General features: G+C 40.3%; 1 protein-coding gene across 1 annotated transcript in view; it reads right to left on the minus strand.

Annotated features, from left to right (window-relative positions):
• Nucleotides 1-26,054, minus strand: part of RHBDD1 (rhomboid domain containing 1) — a 115,496-nt gene that overhangs the window by 30,161 nt on the left and 59,281 nt on the right. The window contains exons 4-6 of the mRNA XM_033112868.1: nt 24,199-24,288; nt 20,628-20,689; nt 13,038-13,181 (exon numbers count right to left, since the gene is read on the minus strand). Of these exons, the coding sequence (XP_032968759.1) occupies nt 13,038-13,181; nt 20,628-20,689; nt 24,199-24,288 (296 nt within the window). The remainder of the gene's footprint in view (nt 1-13,037; nt 13,182-20,627; nt 20,690-24,198; nt 24,289-26,054) is intronic.

The raw sequence follows: 26,054 nt of genomic DNA on the forward strand, positions 1-26,054 counted from the left end.
CTTGGTGCTCCTTCCCTTCCACCCAGCCCTGTCCCTGCATGCAGGACCATGCTGAGGAAAAGCGGAACAGAAAGAAGCCAGGGACACAGGCCCTGATCAGAGACCGCTCAGCTCCCTTCCTCACAGCACACAGGGAATCCAGAATTCCACTCGGTAGCTATGGCCACATACCAAGAAGCACTGTCTAGACTAAAGTGGTAATAGTTAGCAAATAATTACGGCTACTGAGGGGTAGGAAATGTTGTCCTAACCTGACAAGTGTCATAGTGTCACAGGTAGGTTCAAAATGGACCTCGCTGGGCCTGAGTTGTCTAAGTCAGGGGTTTTTCCCGCCTCACCTCCACATGTCTCACCAAAAAGCACCCTCAACAGAACAGAGGATGACGGGGTTTAAAATGTACCTGTGTCTCGGCACAATGTGCCAAAGGAGGGCCCTGCTAACCCCCACAGACGCAGCTTATTTAAAGTTATAATGAAGACAGCAGGTGTTCTATGCAGATGTCACTCCTTCTAGAAGACACTTATTAAACACGTCATCTCCCGTAACGTAGATGGGCCAGCTACATTTAACTTCAGCATCACCTTAGTCAAAAGCAAACGGTTTCCTGTTAGCCTTACTGAGCTTAAAATGAAAACCTACTGGGGCTTTGGGTTGTTCCGGTTGATTTGTAAAGAACCCTGAACGCAATGATTCAAGAGTCAACCCATGTTGTTTCCTAGTCACACAAAGCTGTATTTTGCAACACAGAAATGCTCTTCCACAGAAACTCTGCCAGACTCCTCCTTTCCTCGGAGACCCAAACCTCTGAGTTCCAACCACCACACACAACCTCTCATTGAGATGAAATAAAACAGATATGAAAGGACTCGTGTCTTAAGGGCACAAAGCTTTCAATTTTGTATACTGTAAGGTGAAATGGAGCTGCCTGGTGCCACGGTTCTGAAATGGTGTGCTAAAGCGACCTCCAGCTAAGATACCAACCAGTGTGTTCTGGAACCCTTAGGAAAGATATCAGTGTAGTAGCCAGGGACAGCTAGTCACTCACGAACCGGAGCGGCTGGCCCTCTCACCTGAAGTATGTTAACTTCAGCTGCTTCCAGGATGAAGTAGAGATAAGAAGGGAAGAAGGGGGAGAGCTAAAGGGAAAAGGGGACACAGGACGTGGAGAGAGGCTGGTTTGGATGCTCGGTTCTGCTCCATCGCCCTCCTCACTCTGAACCTCCGTCAGCAGCCTGTGGAGGAGGCTGGAAGCGACTGCACGAGGTAGTTTTCACTGCATTTCTCTAAAAACAACTCGATGCCTTAGACAGGATGGGATTGCATAGAACATCAAAGAGCAAGATTAACACTGAACATGTTTGAGCAATGCATAGGTTTATTTTTAATATTTTTTCTTTATAAAGGCTCAATTATGACTTTTCAGAAATTTTAGAAAACGCAGGTACATCAAAACAAGAAAATGAAAGTCACCATAACCTTATTCCTGAGAAATAAGGATGACTGGCATTTCGTTAAATATGATTCCAACCTTTTTAGTTATGTATTTCCTAGGTCTTACAAAAATAAATGAGTTTCTACTAAGAACACCGCTGTACCCTGCTTCTCATCTGACACACTTTGAACTTCCTTCTCTGTTTTTTTAATGGCTGAGTATTATTCTATATCACGACTTATTCAACTCGTCTATCGCAGCACAATTAGACCATTTACAATTTTTTTAAAGCAGATGCTCATAATGTAATTTTCATCAGCTTAATATTTATAGTCATCTTACTAACGTTGCACAATTCTGGTCCTGCATTACAACAAAAGTAGATTTAAGTAACAGCCGTGACACAGGAAGATGTCTGGCCCCTAATTGAGATTCATGAAGATATGTAAATACATATTATGCATGACTTTCACATCTGGCTCTCCGTAGCTACGTACATAAGAATTATAAATAGTTTTGAATCCTTGGAGAACTGCCATGTGATGAAACTAGACTACTTTGAAAGCTATTTGTGGTTCTATAATAAATAGAAACAAACATGACTCTTGATTTTTCTCGCCAGCAACGCAAGACAACACAACAAAATGGATAATAGAGTGTGTGCCGCTATGATGGAGATTGCTTCTAGAGGCAGAGCAGACGGCAGTGAAAATTCTCACGTGAGTAATTCCCATTAACAAAGTCGCTGGAATGACGTGTAACAGCTCAGCGGAAAATTCTGATGTCTTAAGGCACGCTTGATGTGAGCACATTTATTCTTTGTTGTTATAAATCATTTCCTTTCTAAAAGGAAAACTACTGAATAAAAAAATTGAGTCCCATTTAAATTAACAATGTAAACATCCTTAATTGAAATGTCAATAATGTGTCCATATTGAAAACAATGTTTTCAAACTTACATGCTACAATTTTTGGTAGAAATAAACGACAGACCAACCAGTAAATTACTTCTGATTGTCCACAGTAAACATTTTTGGGGGTGTGTGTTCTATGAGGTATCTGTGACGCAGGCTTCTTGTATAAAAAGGGCATTCTTTTCCTATACAAACGATTTATTTCACAATTTTTAGTTTCTGCGAGGAGTTTTTGCTTAAAACAAAAGAACTTAGGCAATCATACATATGCAGGGAAAGACAATAGTAAAAGAAATATTGTTAATCTATAAGTAATACAGTCTTTCTAAATTTAGCTAGACGGTTCTGCAGTGACTACACCCATTTCAGAGTTTTCAGTGTTCAGAATTCAGGTAGAGGCCAAACGAATAGAGAAGTATGGCCTTCTTTTGTGGTGTGAATCACTTAGAATATGACCCTGGGCAAGTCACTTAATTTCTCTGTGCCTCTGTTTCACAATCTAAAATAATAAAGATAATTACAGATGCTTGTCCGTAGGGTTCTGTGTGGGTATGCGAACCACTAGCATAGTCACCGCCAGGGAAGAGGCACTTTATGCTCATTGACCCAGAAAGAATTTTACCAAAACATTCAAAGTGGTTTCTTCTGGTGCCTGTATCATGGGTACCTGCAAGGGGCCACCTCAAATGTTAGGTGATTTTTCTCTGGATGGTGGGATTATGAATTCTTTTTTTTGTCTTTTTGCTGATGTATATTTTCCACAGTGAAAGTGGATTGCATTTGAAGGGGTTCAGAACAGGCACCCCCAAGACATGCCACTCTGGCACATGGATTATTTTGAGCTGAAGGCAACAAGACCCTGTGGGCTTGTGAGTAACTTTTACTTCTCCCTTAAAGAATTTAAATTGGGTCCTTGGCCGTAATAAGAGTCATCACCAGAAATAACTTTTCATGACCTATCTACAGGGCAGGGCAAACTTCTACTTACTAAATATCTGCTCTTCTCACCGTCCTGTACATGGCCTTCCTCCCCTCTGAAGCCTCTAGCGCCTTATCTCACCCTCAGTTCAGGTCATATGACCTCATTTTACCTTCTATCTCTGTACCTCTCATGTATGTGGGATCTCAGACTCTTTCACATATGTGGGGATCCCATACATACGTATGTAATTAAATTTGGTTATTTTCTCTTGTTACTCTTTCTCATGTCGATTTAGTTATTAGACCAACCGTTAGGACCTAGAAGGGTAGAGAAAAATTCCGCCCTCCCCACCCCATACCTTTATAACCAGAACAACGGATGCTACTCAGATTCTAAAAGGTCATAATAACGAGTTCAGGCACCCCTATCACCTGTCTCAGACCCTCAGCACAGTTCACCGAGGGACAGCTGGACTTCACATAGGACTTCCAGGAAAGGACTGGAGTGTTGCCTACTCTCACGGCAAAATGAAAGCACAACCTCAGAGCAATCACAGCACACACTCTCATAAGTGTTAGCACACACACCTCAGAGCCCTCTCACACGTCATCGCCTGTCTCCCTTACCTCCAAAGGTCAGCTGGTCTCTGCCCCTGGGGGCAGGGGAAAGCTGAGAGGCCGTCTGTAGTCAAGCCCAGAAGGCTGATGCAGAAACTCACTAGGGGGTTAGCTCTGCTCTAGGTAATGTGGGTCCAATTTAGCCCCTTCCAAGGGAGGTCCTGACTCCCAAGCTCCTCACACCTGGGGAGCCCAACCAATTTCACACGTGCATCCCCAGGGCAGGACACTGTCAACAGTAATGGAGCCATAGCTAGCAGGCATATATATAGATTGGGATGGGATAGTAACAAACTTCTTCAAGTCTGTTTCCTCACTGTAAAATCAGGTGTCAGGTAAGATGCCCTCAGCCGCACCAGCATATTACAGATCTGTTTGAAAATGGCACTGCCTTCTCTTGTTGTCCATCATCAACTTTAAAAATAATTTAAATAAAGCATAGGATTACAGTAATACGTTCCGTTTGATTTAAATTGCAGTTACATGCTTTATACTCTCAATAGTGTGGATCCTTATGGACACCAAAAGAGACGGCAACGCATAGTAGAAGAAGAAATGTTAACACAGCCATGACAAATGTTATCTACACTTTTGGTGTGTTCTTACAATGCTTAGAAAAGAATTAGAAAGGCTCGAACAAAAAGAAAATAAAATTTTATTCACTGAAAATATCAACTACTGAGTCTATAAAACAGTCTGGGCCTTTTCTTCAGAAAGAAAAAGATACTGTTTTGTTTTGTTCCATATTTTAGTTTAGATACATAGGAATAGAAACTTCTCCACGCCCTCAATTGTTTGATCAATACTAATGTAACATCCATTGCAAGTTTGAAGCACTATTTGATATCTCTCTTCCAAATTAATACATTTTATAGAAACAAGAATTTCTTAATCAGTATTCTCCAATTAAATCTGACGTGATGAAACACTGAATATACACATCAATAACTTCTGAGATTAAAAAGTGTGTTGATAATTCGAGCATCCGAATCATCGTATTAGTGAACTTGACATTCTATAAAAGTCTTACATAATTTAGGAAATCGTGGTTGCTGAAGTAGAGAATTTCACAGATGGGTTAAGTATTTCATTTCAAAAGGTAGTATATCTCTTTTTTAGAGTACTACATTGGTTAACTGAAGTAAGGCACTTAAATCGCCTGTTGTTCAGCAAAAAGAATATTTTCAGTTTGATAGCAAAGAATAAGATTTACTCATTTCTGTCGGCTATAATGCTCAACAGCATCTGACACACACATGGAGCTCAAGTGGAGATTTGCCGAGTAACAGAATGAACAATGACCCAGAGTAGCACGACGCGTGTGCAAGGTAATAGTTCTGAAACGCTTTAGAGCTGGCAGCCCCCAAATCAGTCTCCGTGTTGGGGGGCAGAGGATGGAGGGGACATGGTGGGTGGAATTCGAACTCTGTTTATACTTTTATTGTTAAATTATTCACTAGTATCTGAATAATGCCTTTCCATAAATGGTGATTATGAGGGTAGGTGGCAGAGGGAAAATTATAAATTATTTCACACGTAACTATTAATGTCAATTTTCCAAATATATTTACATTTCATGTATCATTTTTATTTTATTACTTGAGCAGTAGCTGGGCTACAGTTAATAGTTTTAAATGTGAAACCTGAACAGAAGCCTGCCTCTTCCCAATAGGGAGTTAAACAGAACTGTGACCCCTCCTGTTAGCACTGCCTTTCCTGGCTGGGGGACTTACATGTTGTGTCACAGATCTGAAAAGGTATATACGTGTATTTCTTTACGTGCACAATTCCACAACTAGGTACAGCCTCGAATATCAAACTTTACTCACAGAAACAAGAATTTCCAAGAAAGAGATAAGGATGTAAGACCCAGAGATCAAAAGGAACTGAAATTGGCTTTAGACAATCTGGCAGATGGTACTTTTTTGAGTACATAGCAAGTTTTCCTGGGGGAAAACACACCAAATTAAGAGAGAGAGAGAGAGAGAGAGAGAGAGAGAGAGAGAGAGAGAGAGAGAGAGAGAGAGAGATATTGAGAGAGAGAGAGAGATATTGAGAGAGAGAGAGATATTGAGAGAGAGAGAGAGAGAGAGAGAGAGAGAGAGAGAGAGAGAGAGAGAGAGAAAGAAAGAAAGAAAGAAAGAAAGAAAGAAAGAAAGAAAGAAAGAAAGAAAGAAAGAAAGAAAGAAAGAAAGAAAGGTTAAAAAGAAGAAAGAACGAACGTTAAGTGGTCACACAGAATCAACTGCACATCTCTGTCCGGGCCTGCTAGGTGTCTGAGAAGTCAAGGCCAGCCATGAATATATACATATTATGTTAAAACCTACCAGCTGCATTATGCCTGCACCGGGCCAATGAGGGTGATATAATCAAGCAATTGGATAAGATAACACTATCTAATCCATGTATTTATTGATTTAGATCTGCCACGGAGAGTCATGTGAATTGAACTTCCAGAAATGATCTTTTCTCCATAAGCCCTGAGACCTAGACACCAAACACTCACCAGTGTTCCTGACATTTCCCAATATACCCTTCTTTTTCTAGCTACATCCCTCCTACTCAGTCCATTATCACAAGATAATGGAAGAGACTTTGAAGGTTACCATTCAACTCTTTTCTTATTAAACAAATAATAATAAAACAAAGGTCTGGTCCGATTCAGTAACTCACACCTCAGGTAAAACTAATGGCTACACCAGGACTGAAAGTCAGGTCACTGAAATTCCCATCCTTTTCTCACTGTACCACGTCATGAAAGGTTAAAACAACATGAACATGATTTATTCCATTTTTCTCAAAAATTTCTATACGGTAATAAGGAAACAAGACAAATGAGCTTTAATGTACCTTGGTATAGCTTCAGTAAAAAGAAAATGTACAACTTAGTTAAAATAAATTCTCTCTCTCTTTTTACTTAAAATGTATCTTAATTGGTCTCTATGAACATGTGATACTTCTAAATGGGATTCAAACATATTATTGTCAAATGACCTGTTAACAAAAGAACTAGGTATTAATTCAAAACCTAAATACTTTTTCCCCAGTATGGCTTCCCTGGTAATTTAACATCTAAAGACTGAGAGACAAAGCAGCAACCAGTTTCAGTCTGAAGCCAAGACCTTTGTAGTTTGTCCCACCAGTCTCCCACACAGCTAACCAGCAACGCCGACCATACAGTGTGGGGATGGGGATGACAGCTCGGCTTGATTTGCCCAAGCAAGCCAAGTGTGACTGGGGCCATTTGCCTTTCGGAAGGGTCTAAGGGAAGCAAAAGTTACTCCACATGTCAGTAAGGATTTCCAGCTTTCACCAGCATACATGCTCCAGGCTGGCAGACAGAAGTTGAAAAGGACACAGCTTTGTACCCAGCCGCCAGCTGAACTTGGTGGCAGGCTATTTAAAAAAAAAAAAAAAAAAAGGCACTAATTATACATGGAAGGATGAGGGGGCGGGGGGGAGAGGAAAATGCAGTGAGCAAACGTTCCGAGCTGGCATCTGCCTTTTGACTTAGAGAAAAAGTGGCCCTTTTCCAAAACGTTTCTATTATTGTGGTCTCAGCTGCCTCTAGGACTCCTGTATAAAGGCTGAGACTGCCAACAGGGCGAGACAAGGTTTCTGTTAACAGTAGGGATGTGCAAGCCCCTTGAAGTAACAGGGACTTGATGTTTCTCCCACAAAGGCTACTTCGGTAGTATTACTGCCAGCGTGAGCTGTAGGACTTGTAATTATGGCCAGGTACTGGTAAGAAACACACCACCACCAAAATCTGAGGTTACAAAATCGCTACCTTGATTCTTTCATTTACTCTTCTAATATATTTAACTAAAGAACCAGTTTGAAATGAACTGGTTCTGGATGTTTCTTGCGAAACTGGCATTGTACCCAATGAATTTCTATTAGTTGGCCATTTTAAATCTCAATATTATTGGTTGACTATTACACTAACTTCTTACTCTGAAAACTAGGAATCAAAGAATTAAGCATTTACCCAGCCTTTTTAAAAAGGACGGTAGATTCTACCTACTTCACGAGGGAAAGATCTCTATTAAAAAAAAAAAAAGCAAATAAATGTACTAGAAATGATAGATTCAAGCACCAATGAAGAATAAGGAATGCTTCCAGCTTCCACTAGGGATGTAGAAAGCAGAAAAGTATCACTCCCATCCTCATAATAAACAAAAATGCTGGACAATCTGCAAGCTAAGGACTTGCCTGAACCCATCAGAGAGGTGAGGCAGTAAGGCAACCAACTAAACAGAATTCTAAAATGGTACAGGAACACTGGCTGTCCTAGGACAGACTGCAGGACGCTAATGACAAGAATTCAGCCCAAACTGTCAACAAATTGCTCAAGTGTGAGCTAGCAAGAGAACACAGAATATATTCAGACTATGGAACACAGAATATATTGGGGCTGTAATATAAAGGAATTCACATCCACTTTCAGCTCTTCTCAGGACCCCACGTGATCCTCACAAAAGAGAGACAGGTGAGAGTCTGGGGAAAGTGTCTTTTGTCATTCCTGGGGCAGTCCTGGGGAAAGAACAGCAGCCATTGTAGGAAAGGTTTGTAGGAAAGGCTGCCTAGATCCTTCTCTCTTACCGTTTTTATGGAACAAAAAAGCCTTAAATGCCTGGGAGAAAGACAAAACAAAACAAAACAAAACAAAAACAATCTCTAAACCTGGGGGAGAGGCAAGAACCCCAAGAAGGCCACACCTCCAAACCAAGGGATATATGACTGCCTAAGACTAAGGTTTCATGTGAAATCACTATGTTGCACACCTGAACCTAATATAATATTGCATGTCAACTACAATTATTTTTTTTTTAAATCTTAGCTTACCCTATGTAGGAGGAGAATATAAATACTAGATGGGAAAAAAAAAATCAGAGCAAACCCCCTACTTGCCGCCCACCACCAGACTAAAAAGGACAGAGTAACAAGAAACAACAATGGACCATTGGGAAAGGGACAAGAGAGGGGGCGGAGAACTTAACCAAGTTCAGGTGCAAAGAAAGGACCTGAAATTGAAGTTCAAGCAGACACTGAGAAAAACTCTCTGGCAAATCAGCCCCCGCCCCAAAACTAGGTAACACTAGAGGAATGTGAAGCCTTTGGTGTCCTAAGGGGACCCATAGCAACAATATGTATTCAATATTACAGCAATTCTGTGTAATTCAAACTACTCACAGTATTCAATGGAACGTAGATGGACAATGAGTAGGATGTACAAGACCTGAGAAACACTCTTGACTGAGTTTTATTTAATTAGCAAATGTAGAACACCCCACCCAACCAGAGCAGAATTCACATTCTTTCCAGGTGCACGTGGCATCATCACCAGGATGGACCATAAGGTATCACAACCAGGTGAGAGTGAGATTTAACCTGGGAATACAAACCTGCTTCGACTTTGAAAATCAGAATAGTTTAATATATCAATAAAGAAAGAGTATATAATAATCTCAAGAAATACAGAATTTTTTTTACAAGTACTATTTATAATAGCATATTTCTCACTCTAGGAAAAAAAGAAAGAAATACTTAGGTAGACATCTAAGAAAATATATGAAGGATCTATATGTTCAAAAATTTAGTTGCGTGAAAATATGATTACAACACAATATTGAATCAACAAAGTGAGGCACAAAATAACATGTGCTACATGGTCAGAATTTTATGAAATAAACTCAAACCAAATATTTTTCCATAAGGAAAAAAAGGCTAATAAATAATTTTTAAAAACCTTTTAAAAATGCCTCCTTGGTTTCCCATTCTTAATAAGACAACCACAAAGTGTTTCAAGGAAAACAAAATGAAAATTAATGTAAACAATTTGTAAAAGCTACTTCCTTCGCTGTCACCAGTTACTGCATAATGCACTTCAAGGAGTCTCCTTAGATCAGTTTCCTTGGACCTAGTTCCACATGCTCTTAAAATCATTCACTGGAAATACAGTTCTGTGATCAAACTCATTTGGAAGCATTAATTTGATAAATTGGTTTCTTAACTGCAGAGCTAAGTGTCAGTATACCGGTGTCATCCTGGATCTTAGGGAAGGTAGAGTTTGCAGTGTTTCCCAAATTTATTTGAATGTGGAACTTGTGGACAGGGGAGTGAGAGACAAAGAAGAAGAGAGGGGACAGAGTTGTTTTGGGTGACCTTTGAAAGCAGGCTGCAGACATCACATCATTTTGCTTCTAAATACTTCTCTGTGTATCTCCCAAGAATAAGGGATATTCTGCTACTTCTCTGTAATACCACTGTCACATCAAACAAAGTTAGATTACGTCCCTAATAACATCTAATATCTACCCCAAATACAAAATTTTCCAGTTTCCTCAAAAAATGTACAAACCCAGTTTTTCAAGGTTCTCATGTTTTTCAAGGTTATTTCCTTTTACTATAAAAGCACATTCTGCTTTTTTCCTGTAATTTTTTTTTTCTTTACAGAGAAAAGTCTCGTTGAATGGTAGACATCCCACGTTTTGTCTGGTTATTTCTCCATGGTGTTATTCAGCTTGTTCCTCTATTCCATGTATTTCCTGTATATTGACCCTTATACTGACATTTGAAGACAGAGTCAGGGCAGCCAGTTTTAGCACGAACCTGTCACAGGTGATGCTCCTATCAGGAGACACAACGACACAACTAGTAATACTACTGTTTTCATCAGTGGGTTCAGGTAGTGACGGCCAAATCGCTCTGCTGCAAAGGTCCGTTTTCCCTTTGCTATTAGCACGTCCTCTAGGAGGTGGTTTTACATCACTGTGTAGATATACTGTTTCTCAACAACCTTCTGAGGATTTTTGCAAGACTATCAGTTGTTTTAGTATATGTGCTGCCGACACGAGCACAGACCATCAGTTGTTTCATTGGGTTTTTTGTTAATTTTTATTTACTTCTTTTAACATTTCTTTATAGTACGATGTACTTTGTGGTGTCCAGTAAATGAGTTTCGACAAATGCAAAGAGCTGTGTATCTACTACAACAACCCAGACACAGAACAGATCCATCACTTCCAAAAATTCCCTTGTGTGGTCCTTTGTGGTCCTGAAAAAGGTTTTAGATGAAGTCCATGCTCAGTAGTTTTGCCCTGACCCACCTGTCCCATAGTATTTCACGTCTGGCCTGGTAGTGATTAAACTCCTGTGTGAATAGGAATAAGTATGAGAATTTGTTGAGATACAGGCTCCGGGGCCCTGCTGCCCGGGTTCAGGATCCCAAGGTTACGGATGCTTCTGGTGATTGTGATACTGGCAGTCCTCTGACTACGTGTGATGTAGCGACTACAAGGATGGCTGCAAGTGTCCACCGTGCCGTCTACCCATGCTCTTTGCAGTGTGATTTTGCAGCCCCTCCCACCAAGAGGTGGGATCTATTTCCGTATCCCATGGCTCTGGGCTCGTCTTGACTTCTTTTGGTAACAAGATACAGTGGAACTGACGATGCACCAGCAAGACCCTTGCTCGTTTCCACAAGCTCTTGGAACCTTGCACTGACGCCTGGTGAACGAGAATGGGCTAGCCTGCTGGACGAGGAGTGACATGTGGTCAAATCCCCACTGTCTCCTCAGACAGCAGTCAGTCAGGCATGTAAATGAAACCGCCCTGGGGCAGCCAGCCCCCGCTGACCACCGCGGGCACCTGAGTGTACCAGCTGAGCTCCCGTTAGCCTGACCCAGCTGACTCACATACTCAGAGCAAGAAGAAATGTTTATTGCTTTAAGCCATGGGTGTTGTTACAGAGATTTGTTATCCAGTGTTACATGATGACACACCACAGTGCTGCTACTCTTCACCTGAGAAATACAGATTTACTTCTTCCTGTCCACTTCCCGTTGCACCATCGTAATGTAGGCTTTCATTTCTTGTTCAGACTGCAATGCTCTTCTGACTCGTCTCCCCTCTGAGGCATTCCCCGTCTCCATGCACACTGCTGCTGCTAAGACCGCGTTCCTTACAATCAGAAACCAAGTTGTTATAACTTACGTGTTCCTATCATCGAGCATAGTGCCTGGCACTCCCGCAGGTGCTTAACCCTGTTTGCAGAATGACTGCTGCCAGATTCATAAAACGGCTCTGATCACATCACCCCAGAGGCAGAACTCTACCGGCATTTACCCCAGACACCGATCCACTCTCCACTTGGCCTGTGTAATCCTAGGGCCACTGTGACCAGGCCCCAGCCTCGCTCCCCACTCGGCCTCCCCTTGTCCTCTTAAAGCTCCGTTCAAATGTGTCGGCTGGTTCACCACGTCCCTTACTTCTGTGTCTGTGCGGATCTTGACTCCTGCCTGGAAAGCCCTTCCACATCTCTGCAAACCCTACACATTCTTAAACTCAACTCAAATGCCATCTCCTCTGTGAAACTGACAACTCTAGTTAGGAAATACTCGCCCCTCTGACTGCCTCCGGCCTGAGCCTCTACACAATGGCACTGAGCAGGCATCCCCCTACCAGACATGGTGACCTCTTGTGGTCAGTATCCATCTCTGACCTCTCTGTATCCCTACTGGACTTAACAATATGGCCTTCATAAATGCTTATTCAACAAATAGACGATTTTAGTCATTACTACTAAAACAATAAGAACAGTAACTCATAAGCCAAACCCAGAAAAAATATCACAAAATGCAGTGGTTTTCATACATCGGTTTGTAAAAGACGTAAAAGATGCCTGGAAAACCAGTTAAAATCACAAATTCCTAGGCTCTCCCTGCAGAGAGATTGGTTCAGGAGGTCTGGGTGGAAATCTGAGTTCGAATTCTTATCAAGCTGTCCAGGCGATTTTCAGGAAGGTCTGTGGGCAATACTGACAGATGGTGACCTCCGGACTGCTTTTCAGACATGAATCCCAAAGTAAACCCCTTTTTTCTTGACCTGAATGCCAAAGCACTGAGTGCAGAAGTTCTGAAAAGAACCCCTTTAACAGTACAAGCAGAGTCTGGCACCTTGTTAGCTCAGGCTGCTGGAAATACGGCATCACACCCCATTCTCTGTAATCACAATCTGCACACATTTTTTCATCTACAGTTCCTTTTTTATAAACTATTTAAAGTTTAATTTGCTGCAAACAGTCCTTTCGCAGACCACCCAGCCTGTGAAGTATGCGTTAGGAGAAGGGAAGGGCGCCGCCTCCTACCTCGGTCCCGGAGGCTGGCTCGCAGTGCTCTCTCCAGCTGCTCCTCTTCACTCAGCCCTGCTGTGTACGCATCATAGTTCCTGGGAGCCTCTTCGTGCTGACCTGGCCTGCCATATGGGTAATAGTCCTGAGACCCAGCGTAGCCTAGGGGCACGATGAAAAGGTTATAGACACTGCCATGGACTGTTCTTTTTCATACTTCCTATTTTGTCAGCAAAGACAATAAAATGACTCATGTTATGATTTTTAGTATAATAATAATCCTCAAAATAAGAAAAGATGACCAATGGAGAAATCCTCCAGGAGGGTGGGCAATGAATGTCTTGTCACCGTTGTAGCCAAAGACCTTCACATGGGACCGAACATGTGGGAGGCTTTATTTGAGGAAGAGGAAGAAGATATTCATTTAGAAGGTAGTCAGTGGTGCTGGAGAGGGGACTGGAACGGGCTATTCACCTGTAAACAGATTCTTCCAGCTTTGCACTATGTAATACTTGGAGTTTTTTCAGCGACGTTCTGACTGGAATCAAGGGAACGGTTGAAACGATAGTTGATAAAGCCTTACTGTCCAGTGGCTCCATATAACGAGACAGATATTTAATACATATACTACGGATTTCTGTGCTGAGTATGATACTTAGGGCAATAATAACTATGTTGAGATATACAAGCCAACGTCTCTGTCATTATAATTCTATATCAGAGATCATCATTTCTATTAACAGTACTTTTAAGAAATTGGTCACTAGGTAGAAGGAGAGAAGAGACAACCAGGTCATGAAATAATGCTTAAGTACCAGACGTAGATACCACACCGAACTTAGATACCACATTAATAAAGGTCAATTGTAGAGCAACGTTCACTTTTGCAAGGTATTTCCATTCATCTTTTCAAGTCACTTTGAGTTTACTCCTTCTGTTTTCTTTAATCACCCACTTTTATGGAATTTGTTTGGAAGAGATTATTTTTCCCCATAGCAGATTACCAATCTCATTCTGGTGTAATGGGAGAGAAGTTAATAGTCTATTTAATTTGTTTCCCTTCTTTCATACCCTTTGAAGATGATGTTTCAAATGTTTAACATGTTTTTTGTTGATGAAAACTCCTACCGTTTACTATGAGTCTGGTCGTGTCATGTCACCAGATCAATCAACATCACAGCATATGCCTGAGTTTAAGCTTCTTATTGCTTTAATAAGAATACAGGAAAAAAACACAATCAAGCCAAAAGGAGGAACGCTATAGGGTAGAATTTGGTAAACTCAGATTTCATACTCAGGATTTTTGATAATTGGTCTTGAGGCTGTTTTAAAACTTACTTTTGTGTTGGTTATGAATAAAATGCTTTCCTAATATACAAGATTGAGAAGGAAACAGTTTATTTCTGATGAGAATTTTCAGGTACTCTAAAAGTTTTTATTTCCATATAAACAATGAAATGGCAATAAAACACACTGATCTAGTGTCAGCTGATAATCCACTGTAATTACACGTGTTTATATGAATGTTTGTCATGTATTTGTGTCTATTAGTTATGTTTTTATACCTGCTTTATCGAGATGTAACTGATATCCTGTACAATTCACCAATTTAAAGTGTATAACTCAGTGGCTTTCAGCATATTCATGGAGTTGTGCCATCACAATAATTTTAGGACATTTTCATCACCCCCAGAAACGAAACCTGTAGCCTTTAGCTATTACCCCCTGACCCCCTCCCCTCCAGCTGTAAGTAACCACTAACCTACTTTCTATTTCTATAGCTGTGCCAATTCTGGACAATTATATAAATTGAATCATATATGTGGTATTTTGTGTCTGGTTTATTTCATTTAGCATAATGTTTTCAAAGTTCACCCACGAATCAATCAGGACTTCATTCCTTTTCGTGGCCAAATAATATTCCATTGTATGAATATACTACATTTGGTTTATTCACTCATCAGTTGATAGACATTTGGGTTCTTCCTACCTTTTGACTATTGTAAATAATGCTGCTATAAACATTTGTGTACAAGTTTGTGTGTGGACACGTTTTCATTTCTCTTGGTGCACACCTCAGAGTGTAACTGGTGGGTCATATGGTAACTCTGTTTAACCAACCTGAAACTGCCAAAATGTTTTCCAAAGCGGTTGCACCATTTGACATTCACACAGCAACGTATATGGGTTCAGATTTCTCCATATGCTCACCATCACTTGTTATTTGTCTTTTGAGTTACAGCCATCCCCGTGAGTGTTCGGTGGTACCTCACTATGGTTTTGATAACTAATGATGTTGAGCATCTTTTCCTGTGCTTATTGGCCATTTGTGTATCTTCTTTGGAGAAATATCTATGTAGAGCCTCTGTCTACTCTTATTAATACAGTACTCTTGTATCTTGGTACTATTTTACCAAATGTCCTTGAAAGTCACAAAAATAAATGATTTAAATAAACATTAAATAAAATTGTAAAAGTTTTGGGAGGCTAATTCTGACAAGCTTGGCTCCTAACATAGTAAAAATTAGTGGGGATTTACTAAATACTTCCAATTACCCAACTTCTACATTTTCTCTCATGTTTCCCATGTCAGAATATTAACATTATGCTATTGAAAACAGGAGAAGGATATAAGCAAATTTCCCAAATCCTCACAATGGTTTAGGACTGAAGTGGGATCTGAACGCAATTTTAAATCTGGATTCCTTTCCCCAAATTGGTCTCCACTCAACAGAACTATCAGAAAACTCAGCTCCCACTGCTGTGTTGGAGAATACCCACCACCAAGTTTCATATCCTGAGAATGAAGCAGACTGTGGCACTGCTACAAATCTTGCTTTCTATACTTCTCACACCACCATCCCAAAAAAGACAACTTTCATATAAGGGTAAATGGTCGAAACACGATCAATACATTTACTTCACAAAGAACAAAGGAGAGGGGCAACTATTCCAAAACATAATAGAATATTTATGGATAAGTCACTTTATACGATGGGACACTTCAGCAATCCTTGAATACAGACTGCCCAATTCACTCAGAGTGCCAATTATTTCATTGCAGCGAAAAAGGCATATTGGGCACTTTCCCATATGGTTCATTACCACTTTCAAACCCCTGTGGAAAGTCGTTCTGCTACAGAAGGTCTAAACAGCACTTGTACTCACCCATCCTCGAAAATGTTCAGCTAATCTGAAATCCAAATAACCCCAAAGCTCCTGTCTACACAGATACCAGAGGCAACCTGTCTATACAGATACCAGAAATACCACAGACATCTATAGAATTGTAATTTCCAGGTAAATTGGCTACAATTTGAGGCAACATTTTTTTTGATCTAGAATAACATTTTTCTTTATGTTATTTCTTAAAATAACAACAACAACAACCCGGCAGTGCCTTAATGAAATAAAGGCTACAACTCTAAACATCTGAATATTATAAAATCTAATTTGGTACTTGTCAGACAAAACATGGGGGGAGAGAAAGGGAAAGTTTTAGTGCCTTAAGTCAAAAAGACTCTTGTGGTTAAAGGTTCTATATCATTAGTCATAAATCATCAACAAGACCAAAAATCCCATCCATATCTCTTATAACGAGAACAGGTCTCCTACGACCAAAAATTTTCTGCAGCTGTTCCACTGGCCCAATCAGATATTTTTAAATCTTCATAATAAACATGGCTAGAAAAACCTAACAATCAAACACTTAAGATAAATAAGTTTAAATTATATCCTGCGATGAATGCTAGTTTAATATTCTTTTGTAGCTATATACTTTGGCTCTGTAGTAAAAGAAATTCTGGTTATCATTATTCCATTAACTACTCCATCTGTTCCTTATACACATACCAGGACTTCATGGCAAAAGAGATCAAGAAACACTACCAAGATTAGAAAAATTGGGAACAGCTTTTTAAACATTCATGAGGTTCTTTGACCTATAAAGACTTTTCCGGCTAAGGACCGCCATATTAAGAAGAAATCATTATTTGTAAGAGATACATATGCTCTCATAAAAGTTCCCTGGATGACCATTAGTATGGCCTCCTGGTCTCATGTAGCTTTGCCTTTGAAGAAATCCAATCACTTCAGAGGAAGGAATATAAATACGGTAATCTTTCAGGGATAAGAAAGGTAAGAGGGGCTTTTATTTTGCCTTAATTCCATGGTCTGTGTGTCTGCTGTGCTTATGCCTCTAGCATATAAAGGAAGAAAGGAGCAGGTGTCCCCCACCCCTTTTTTAAATAAATGCCAAGGGGGGGGGGGGAGAGAAAATACAGTAAGGGGAACAGACCTGTTTGGAAGGTTAAATGAGCAGAATGCCCATCGCATACCCTTGGCCAACAGAAAAAGCAGGGGCTAGGAGTCCGTGACTTGCATTTTCAGTCCTAATTCCATCACTTAATTAGGCCAAATTGTTTACCATTTCTAAACCTCCATTTCCCAGCTGTCACACAAGATATTAGGCCTAGGTAACCTAGGAGAGTCTAAGCCGTGGCTGCGCACAAGTCTGTTCTTATTTCTCTTTGTCCAGAGGAACAACCCTCTTTGTTTTGGGAATTTAAAACAATGAACCAGGAGAGAAGCCCTTTTCATACTAGCAACCTCATGGTGTTAGAGGCCATGTTTCCTGTCTAGTGGAGAGAATAAAGCCAAGAGGGAGAGAGAAATCCCCATGGGAGATAGACCCAAATGGTCTTCCCATCCAACCCAGCTCTTCCTCGTCACACAGGCCAATACAGCTCTTATACTTAAGTCAGTGCAAACTGTTCCCCATAGCCAACAACCAACGGGACCCAATGCTCTCCAAGTAACTATACAGTTGACCTTTGAACAATGCGGAGGTTAGGGGCTCTGACCACCCCGGGCAGTTCAAATTTTTGTGTGTAACTTTTGTTTCCTCAGAAACTTACTCATAGCCTACTGCTGACTGGCGATCTTACCAATAACACAAACAGTCGAATAACACATATTTTGTGTGTTATATGTATTATACACTGCATTCTTACAATAAAATTGGAGAAAAGAAAATGTTATTAAGTAACTCATCAGGAAGAGAGAATATATTTATAGTACTGTACATATTTATTGTAAAAATCCACGTATAAGTGGACCTGCACAGCTCAAGTGTGTGTCATTCAAGGGACAGCTGTATTTATCAGCATCGTCTAACCAATCATTGCACCTCCTCTCTTCAGGTGAGTCCAGACAAAACAGCAGGTGAGCTGACATTGTCCAGCAACTGTTCCTCTCCTGCACCAAGACCACATTTCTAGGAGTTGAAGCATCCAACTCACCAGCTCGGGAAGCCTCAGAAATGAAGCCTCTCCTTGGGGCAGCGGTGGTCCCGAAGCCTATGTAACCTCAATCATATAAGCCTATGATTTTTGTTACCTATCCCATCAGTGTCACCCAGGAAGCATTTAAAAAAAAAGGTCCAAGGCCCTGTCTCTATCCTTATTCTGATTTAGTTGGTCTGGGGTGAATTCCAGGAATGGAGAAATCGCAAAAGCTTCTCAGGTGATTCATATAGACAGCCAGGATGGATAATCATGATCCCAGACTTTAGAACTACATCAAAAACATCAGTTTGAATGTAACTCCAATAGTATCGCCCTACTGATTAAATCCTTCAGCAGCACCCCAGCCCATTCTGGATAATTCCAAACAGGCCTTTTCATAAAGGGGCCTTTCCTTTCATTGCTTTCCTTAACTTCCACTCATTCATCAAGACCCAGCACCCCACTTCCTGTGGCGAGCCTCCAGTAACTGCAACCTTCCCTCTCATCTCCCCCTCAGGCTGAGCACGGTGAGTGCACTACGTGAAAACTGCTCGATGGGACGCCTGCTTCTGCCAGGAAGAAGCAACTGGGACTGGACTAGCCCTCCCGCCATAACCAAGGAGAAGACTGCAGAAAATATATGAAACAAATGTTTCCAGACATTGGATCCCAGGCATTACAGGATTTTGAAACTTGAGGGAAAGAAAGGAAGGAACCTGAAGGCGCCTTGCAGATGGTGGTGCGGGGACAGAGAAGAGAAGCAGATGTAGTGGGCTCCCTAAGAGCTGGAGTCTGCAAGGCAGAGGACAGCAAAGCAGAAAACTACGTGGATAGCACAGAAACCTCCAGTAGTCTGCATGGAGTCCCCTGGAGATTTTGCCGAATATTAAGCCATGTGTGCATAGGTGAAATTCCATGAGACCAGGCAAAGAATGGCCGAGACCTGTAAGCTGACCAGTTCCCAGAGCTCAGGCAGAGCTGGGAGACCTCTGCATTCCAACTGCCAGAGGACAGAGTTCTTGCTGAACAAACGGCATTCAGGAGCGAGCCCAGAAAAGTAGCACCTCAGCAGCAGTACACACTTAACCCTAGAATAAAAGTTACTTTAGATCCACCCGAAAGAATTTAAAAACAAGCCCCAGAAGGATCAAACTAATCATCAAGAAATGTAACTGTGTTATGCCAGAACAAAGTCTAGTTTTCTTGAAAAGAAGATAAAACCTAGAATTCAACACCACAAAATACATAATGTCTAGCATCCAATCACAGCTTACTAGATAAGAAAAAATTGTAACCCACAACCAAGAGGAAAATCAATCTAATGAAACATATACATACATATATATGTATGTGTATATGTATACATATAGATATACACATACATATATATGTATGTATGTATTTAGAGAGAGAGAGAAAGAGAGAGAAAGGGAACAGAATTAGCAGTCAGGGACTTTATTATAGACAGCTGTTATAACTATGCTCCTGATTTAAAGAAAAACATGAATATAATGAGGAGAGAAATGGAGGCTATAAGCCAGGGGTCAAAAAGCTACAACTTATGGTCCAAATCCAACCCACTGCCTACTTTTAGCTAGTAAGTTTTTATTGGAACACAGCTACACCCATTTGTTTGTGAATTGTCTATGGCTGCTTTCATGCTACAATGACAGGCTCACTAGTTGTGACAGAGACCACATGGCCAACAAAGCCCTTAGAACCTAAAACATTAGCTATCTGGCCCTTTACATAAAAGATTGCAGACGCCAGAATTAGGTACAGTGATTCTCATTTGGAAAAGCTGGAATGTAAGAGCCTTAGCCTAAAACAGGTCAGATGCTTTTAACAGGAAGTCCTTTCTACCTGTTTACACAGACATCTAGAAAATCACGTGGTATTAACTATGCGAGGAATGCCTGTGTTAGCCTCTTAGGATAAGCATGATTCTTCCTGAATACATAGTTGGGGTGGCCTAGGGAGAACTGTGTGTCTGAAACAACCTTCTAACACTTAGTCAGCAGAGCATTTCGTAGGCTTAGAATAAAGGGACCTAGGTCTAGTATGAATCTAACATGTCTGAGAGACCTGATACTTATCATACAATATCTTCAGTTATGAGTTATCTCCTCTCCAGGCCTTCCCTACCAACCCACCCAAATACGCTCCCTATGCTATGCCTCCATCTAGCCGTCAGGCACAGGAGAAGCACAATTACATAACATGGGATCTACTCTACAACAGCATAAACTTGCATGACTTTAAAGGGCTCTACAGTGGCGAAGGTTACAATTTTTAAACTTATTAAATGAAATAAAGTGCTTACCTGAATTATTAAAGTAGGATTGCTGTCTTGGGTAACCACTATTGGAGGGAAGAAAGCCTAAATATGAAGAAAACAAACATTTTAATCGCAGCCATAAGGGTTTCCCCTACCCTCCCGTTTTACTGAGGTATGATTGACAAGTAAAAATTGTATATACCGTGTTTCCCCGAAAATAAGACCTAGCCGGACAATCAGCTCTAATGCGTCTTTTGGAGCAAACATTAATATAAGACCCAGTCTTATAGCAAAATAAGATATAGAATATAATATAATATGAAATATAAATATTATATAATATATAATATTTATATAAGACTGGGTCTTATATTAATGTTTGCTCCAAAAGACGCATTAGAGCTGATTGTCCGGCTAGGTCTTATTTTCGGGGAAACACAGTATTTAGGTTGTACAACGTGATTCTTTAAAAGCTGTACATGTGATGATTTAATATACATATACATTACGAAATGATTACCACAATCAAGTTAATAAACACATCATCACCTCTGTTGACATCTGTGTGTGTGTGTGAGAATTCTCAAGGTCTCTCTCAGTAAATTTCAAGTATATAATACAGTAGTAACTATAGTCAGAATGCTGTATACCTGATCCACAGAACCTACTTGTCTTATAACTGGAAGTTTCTACCCTTTACCCAACATCGCCCCATTTCCCCCAGCTGTTTTACTTTCTGGTTCTATGAGTTCGACTTTTTTAGATTCTACATATAAGATCACACAGTATTTGTCTTTCTCTGCCTGGTTTATTTCACTTAGCATAATGTCTAGGCTCATCTGTTTTTTTTTTTTTTTAAAGATTTTATTGGGGAAGGGGAACAGGACTTTATTGGGGAACAGTGTGTACTTCCAGGACTTTTTTCCAAGTCAAGTTGTTGTCCTTTCAGTCTTAGTTGTGGAGGGCACAGCTCAGCTCCAGGTCCAGTTGCCATTGCCAGTTGCAGGGGGCGCAGCCCACCATCCCTTGCGGGACTTGAGGAGTTGAACCGGCAACCTTGTGGTTGAGAGCCCACTGGCCCATGTGGGAATCGAACTGGCAGCCTTCAGAGTTAGGAGCATGGAGCGCTAACCGCCTGAGCCACCGGGCCGGCCCCTAGGCTCATCTGTTCTGTTGCAAATAGCAGGATTTCCTTCTTTTCATGGCTGAATAATATTCTGTGTGCGTGTGTGGGTGTGTGTGGGTGTGGGGGGGTGTATATCATATTTTCTTTATCCTTTCATCCATCGACAGACACTTAGGTTGTTTCCATATGTTGGCTATTGTGAATGACACTGTAATGAACATGGGAGTGAAGATGTCTCTTTGAGATACTGATTTCATTTCCTTTGGATATATACTTAGAAGGGGAATTGCTAGATCAGATGGCAGTTCTAGTTTTAATTTTTTTGAAGAACCACCATCCTCTTTTTCCACAACGGCTGTCCCCATTTACATACCCACCAACAGGGTACCAGGGCTCCCTTTTCTCCACATCCTCACACACACTCATTATCTCTTGTCGTTTTGAAAATAGCCATCGTAACACTTCCTGATTTAAAACTATTACAAAACCATACAAATCAAAACAGTATGGTACTGGCATTAAAACAGACCCATGGACCAATGGAACAGAATAGCCACAAGGTTTTAACTGCTCATCTTTCCAACAACTGGGAGGTTCTTTATAACAAAGTCCAAGGTCATTTCAAATGATTTCTAAACAATTGTTAAAATAAACTCTCTTTTGTTCGGGGCTAGCCCCAAAGGGAAAAGCGTGTGGGGAACAGTGAAACTCCAACTTACACTCTCTGATGATCCTTAAAGGTTCCTGTTGACATCAGATGGTCTTTGCTCAAAGGTACCATGCTGGAGCTTTGAGGCCTCTGTCCAAGTGGAGATACACAGAACTTGTCCCCAACAAGACTGTTAGTCACTCTTCCCAAGGGCCTTCCCCCATAAAAGGGCTGCAGGACGAGCACTACTGAGCACACGGACAGAGGGAGGAGTCCCAGGGCACGCCTTCTGTGTGAGGCTCCGCCTCCAGGAGTTAGCAGACAGCGGCCTTCACGTGCTTGGTTATTTTCCACGGGGCTCCTGTGTCACCTCAATTCTCAGATCACTCTAGATCTTTCTCCGGTTTCACCGGCGAAAAAGGCACAGAGATTGCAGGCTATTTGTAAATAGCACCACTGAATGTTTGTTTCAACTTTTAGTATTTAATTTTCTATGGTATTACTTTGAAAATAGAATGATGTAAAAATAAGTCTCCATGGAAAAAAGGCACGGTTTTAGGAAGGAAAACTAAAACAAAGATTTTAAATATTCTAATTGTGGGGGAAATCCTCTATGAAAACAAAATACTTGCCTAAAGTTTGTAATATAGCTGCGAAAGCTTTACTAACTACTTAATTTTCAGACACACATAGAAAAATGAGACAAAACATTAAACTCCCAAGAATCATTTCTTTTCCTTTATCAGTACTAAGAGCATTTGGGCAACAAAGCTCATCACTCAATTTCCATTATTAAGTTGTATCAAAACTGTAATAAATCTGGAATTTTCAATAAATGAAGCTCCCATGGCCTCTCCCAAACACACACACTGGAAACACAGTAATAAGCAAGTATAGGGAAATGGGACTCTGCTTAGATGAGATATAGCCTGTGTCACCTCAATTCTCAGATCACTCTAGATCTTTCTCCGGTTTCACCGGAGAAATCATCCAAAAATCATCCAAAAGTGAACACAACCTGCTAATGAAGCTTTCTAGTATCGTGAATATTACATGATTCTCAAGAATACCAGTCATCGGCACAAACTGTGAAAACAAATTATTTATGGTTCAAGAAAAGGTAAAATAGTCTCAGGAGATTTCCCAGGAATAAAAGATGAAATATTGGAACGCATATGGTCTATAAAACAAGTGTTTGCAAAATAGTTTCCTTATAAGTCAAAACCAGTATAAATTTTAAATTGAGGTCTAAAATTATCCATATAGTTCTAAATAAAAGTATTTTCATTGACTATTAATTTGAAGGAAATGAAAAGCAAGACACAACAAAACAAAAATTAAAAAGCAAGAGCCAACCTTTAAGCAGCAACAGACTTGGCTTGGCCATGCATGAATGTATGTCTCTCCCGCCAAGGACCTAATGGTCATTCTGATTTCTTTAAAATACTGGCCTTGAACTTCAGTACAGATTTTTCTCTTTTAACTTTGCCTTGCATATATGTGAATTCATGGAATATTATAGAATAATGCATCACTTTAAATTCGCTTTAGTTCTCTGCATTTTCAAGGAAATCATGGTTTTCTGTGAGTTGCATTAAGGCTCAGGGTATACATATATATCGCGACTTGTTCACTAAGAGAGCCTCAGGTTTAAAATTTGGGTTTGCAGCCTCCTTGGAGCAGTGTGAGAAGCTGCACCGGCTGTTTCACCTCTGGTTTGAAAAGAGACGATTAGGGAATTCCTAAGCGGAACCACGGGGTAACTTGGGGTTGCTTCTGTTCCCATTAAAATTAAGATGAACTTTCACATTGTTGTCATGCCAAAGGTGTTTTGTTTTGTACCTGCACATGTTTCCATGATTTTCTTCAGAGGCCCGTGAGTGTACAGGAGTCCAACAAGAATCCCGGCTAGATGCCCGGCGAAGGAAGTCCTAAGAGAGAAGGGGACTCTTTGTGAGCGTTTGGTCTGCTGCTGATTAGAGACATTCTGTCTTCTCATTAGCCCAGTGCCTGTCAATTAGTCACAGTCTGCAGGCTTTGTTCCACATCACATCTTTTATGCTGAGTGGCATTTAACTCAGTCCAAAGAACAACATTTCCTACCTTAAGAAGCAAGTACAATGAGTAACCACCACCATGTGTTTAAAATGCAACATCCCTCCTTGACCAAGAGAAGAGGCCTGGCTCTTTCAGAGCAGTAGAAGCATTTTGTCAAGACAACCCATTATATTTCTTCCAGTTTTTCTCTGCTGCTCTTATCACAAAACCTAAATGGCATCAGTTTATCCAGCCATTGTGAGAATGGTATCTATCTGTGTTCACAGCAGAGTAGATAACTGCATTTTTATACATCACTGACTAGCAAAGCAGAGAGCAAGAGAAACTCAGCAGAAAGGATTGAGATGTCCACATGCCTCCCCCCAGAGTCGCCTCCCTCTAAAGTCGGCTTCATATGTATCTTTCAGTCGCTGTGCAAAATGAAACAACAATGTAAACTCCAAGCTTGAAAGATGAGTTAGGGCATTAAATTGGTTCCACTCTTCTTAAAATAGCATCTAAGACTGGAAATAACTTATACATATAAAATACAAGGAAAGCCCCAACTAAGTATATGATGAATATATATATAATATATAATATATATAGTATATAAATATATACTATATAATATATAGTATATAAATATATACAATATACAAATATATAAATATTTATATATATTCAACATATACTTAGTAGGGGCTTTCCTTGTATTTATATGTGTATATATATATAAATATATATGTAAATACATATATATATATATATATTTCATATATAAATGTATATGAAATACTGCCATTTGTGACAACATGGATGGATCTTAAGATTATCTGTTAAGCAAAATAAGTCAGACAGAAAAAGTCGAGAATCATATGATTTCACTCATATGTGGGATATAAAACTGAAAGTAACAAATGAACAAGACAATCAAATAAACAAAAACTCATAGACACAGACAACAGTTTAGTGGTTACCAGAGGGTAAGGGGTTGGGGGGGTGGTAGAAGAGGGGAAGGGGGTCAAATATATGGTGACGGAAGGAGAACTGATTTTGGGTGGTGAACACACAATGCAATATATAGATGCTGTATTATAGAATTATACACTTGAAACCTATATAATTTTATTAACCAATGTCACCCCATAAATTTAATTTTAAAAATCTCAATAAAATGGAAAATTTTCTAGATGAATACAAATGATCAAAATAGAATCAATTACATGAAACCTGACTAGATCAAGGATTAACTTTTGCTCAACTAATCAATAAGAAAAAGATATTCCACTTGAAGTAACGACTTAAAGACAAATTTTTGTCAGGTTGACAAGAATTTTCAAAGGACAATAATATTTACTTTTGGTGAGAGTTTGGGAAGGCAAATACTCTCATACACCGTTGATAATAAAAAGTTGCTAATAAAAAAAAAAGTATGTTGAATGAGTAAAGAAACTCATCCAGCAGCTCTCCCTGCCCGCCCCGACCGCTCCTGCTGTCACTGCATCCCACACACGCCCTCAGTTACTCTCTTAAAACAGAGGGCAAGTCATGTCATTGCCATTCAGTGAAACTCACTGACTTCTCTGCTTACAGAACACTCTAGCCTGCAGTCCAGGCCTTCCACCACTTGGCAGTGCCCATGCCTTCCCTCCACCCT

Source organism: Rhinolophus ferrumequinum, chromosome 8, assembly GCF_004115265.2.
Source record: "Rhinolophus ferrumequinum isolate MPI-CBG mRhiFer1 chromosome 8, mRhiFer1_v1.p, whole genome shotgun sequence".
NCBI classification, from domain to species: domain Eukaryota; kingdom Metazoa; phylum Chordata; class Mammalia; order Chiroptera; family Rhinolophidae; genus Rhinolophus; species Rhinolophus ferrumequinum.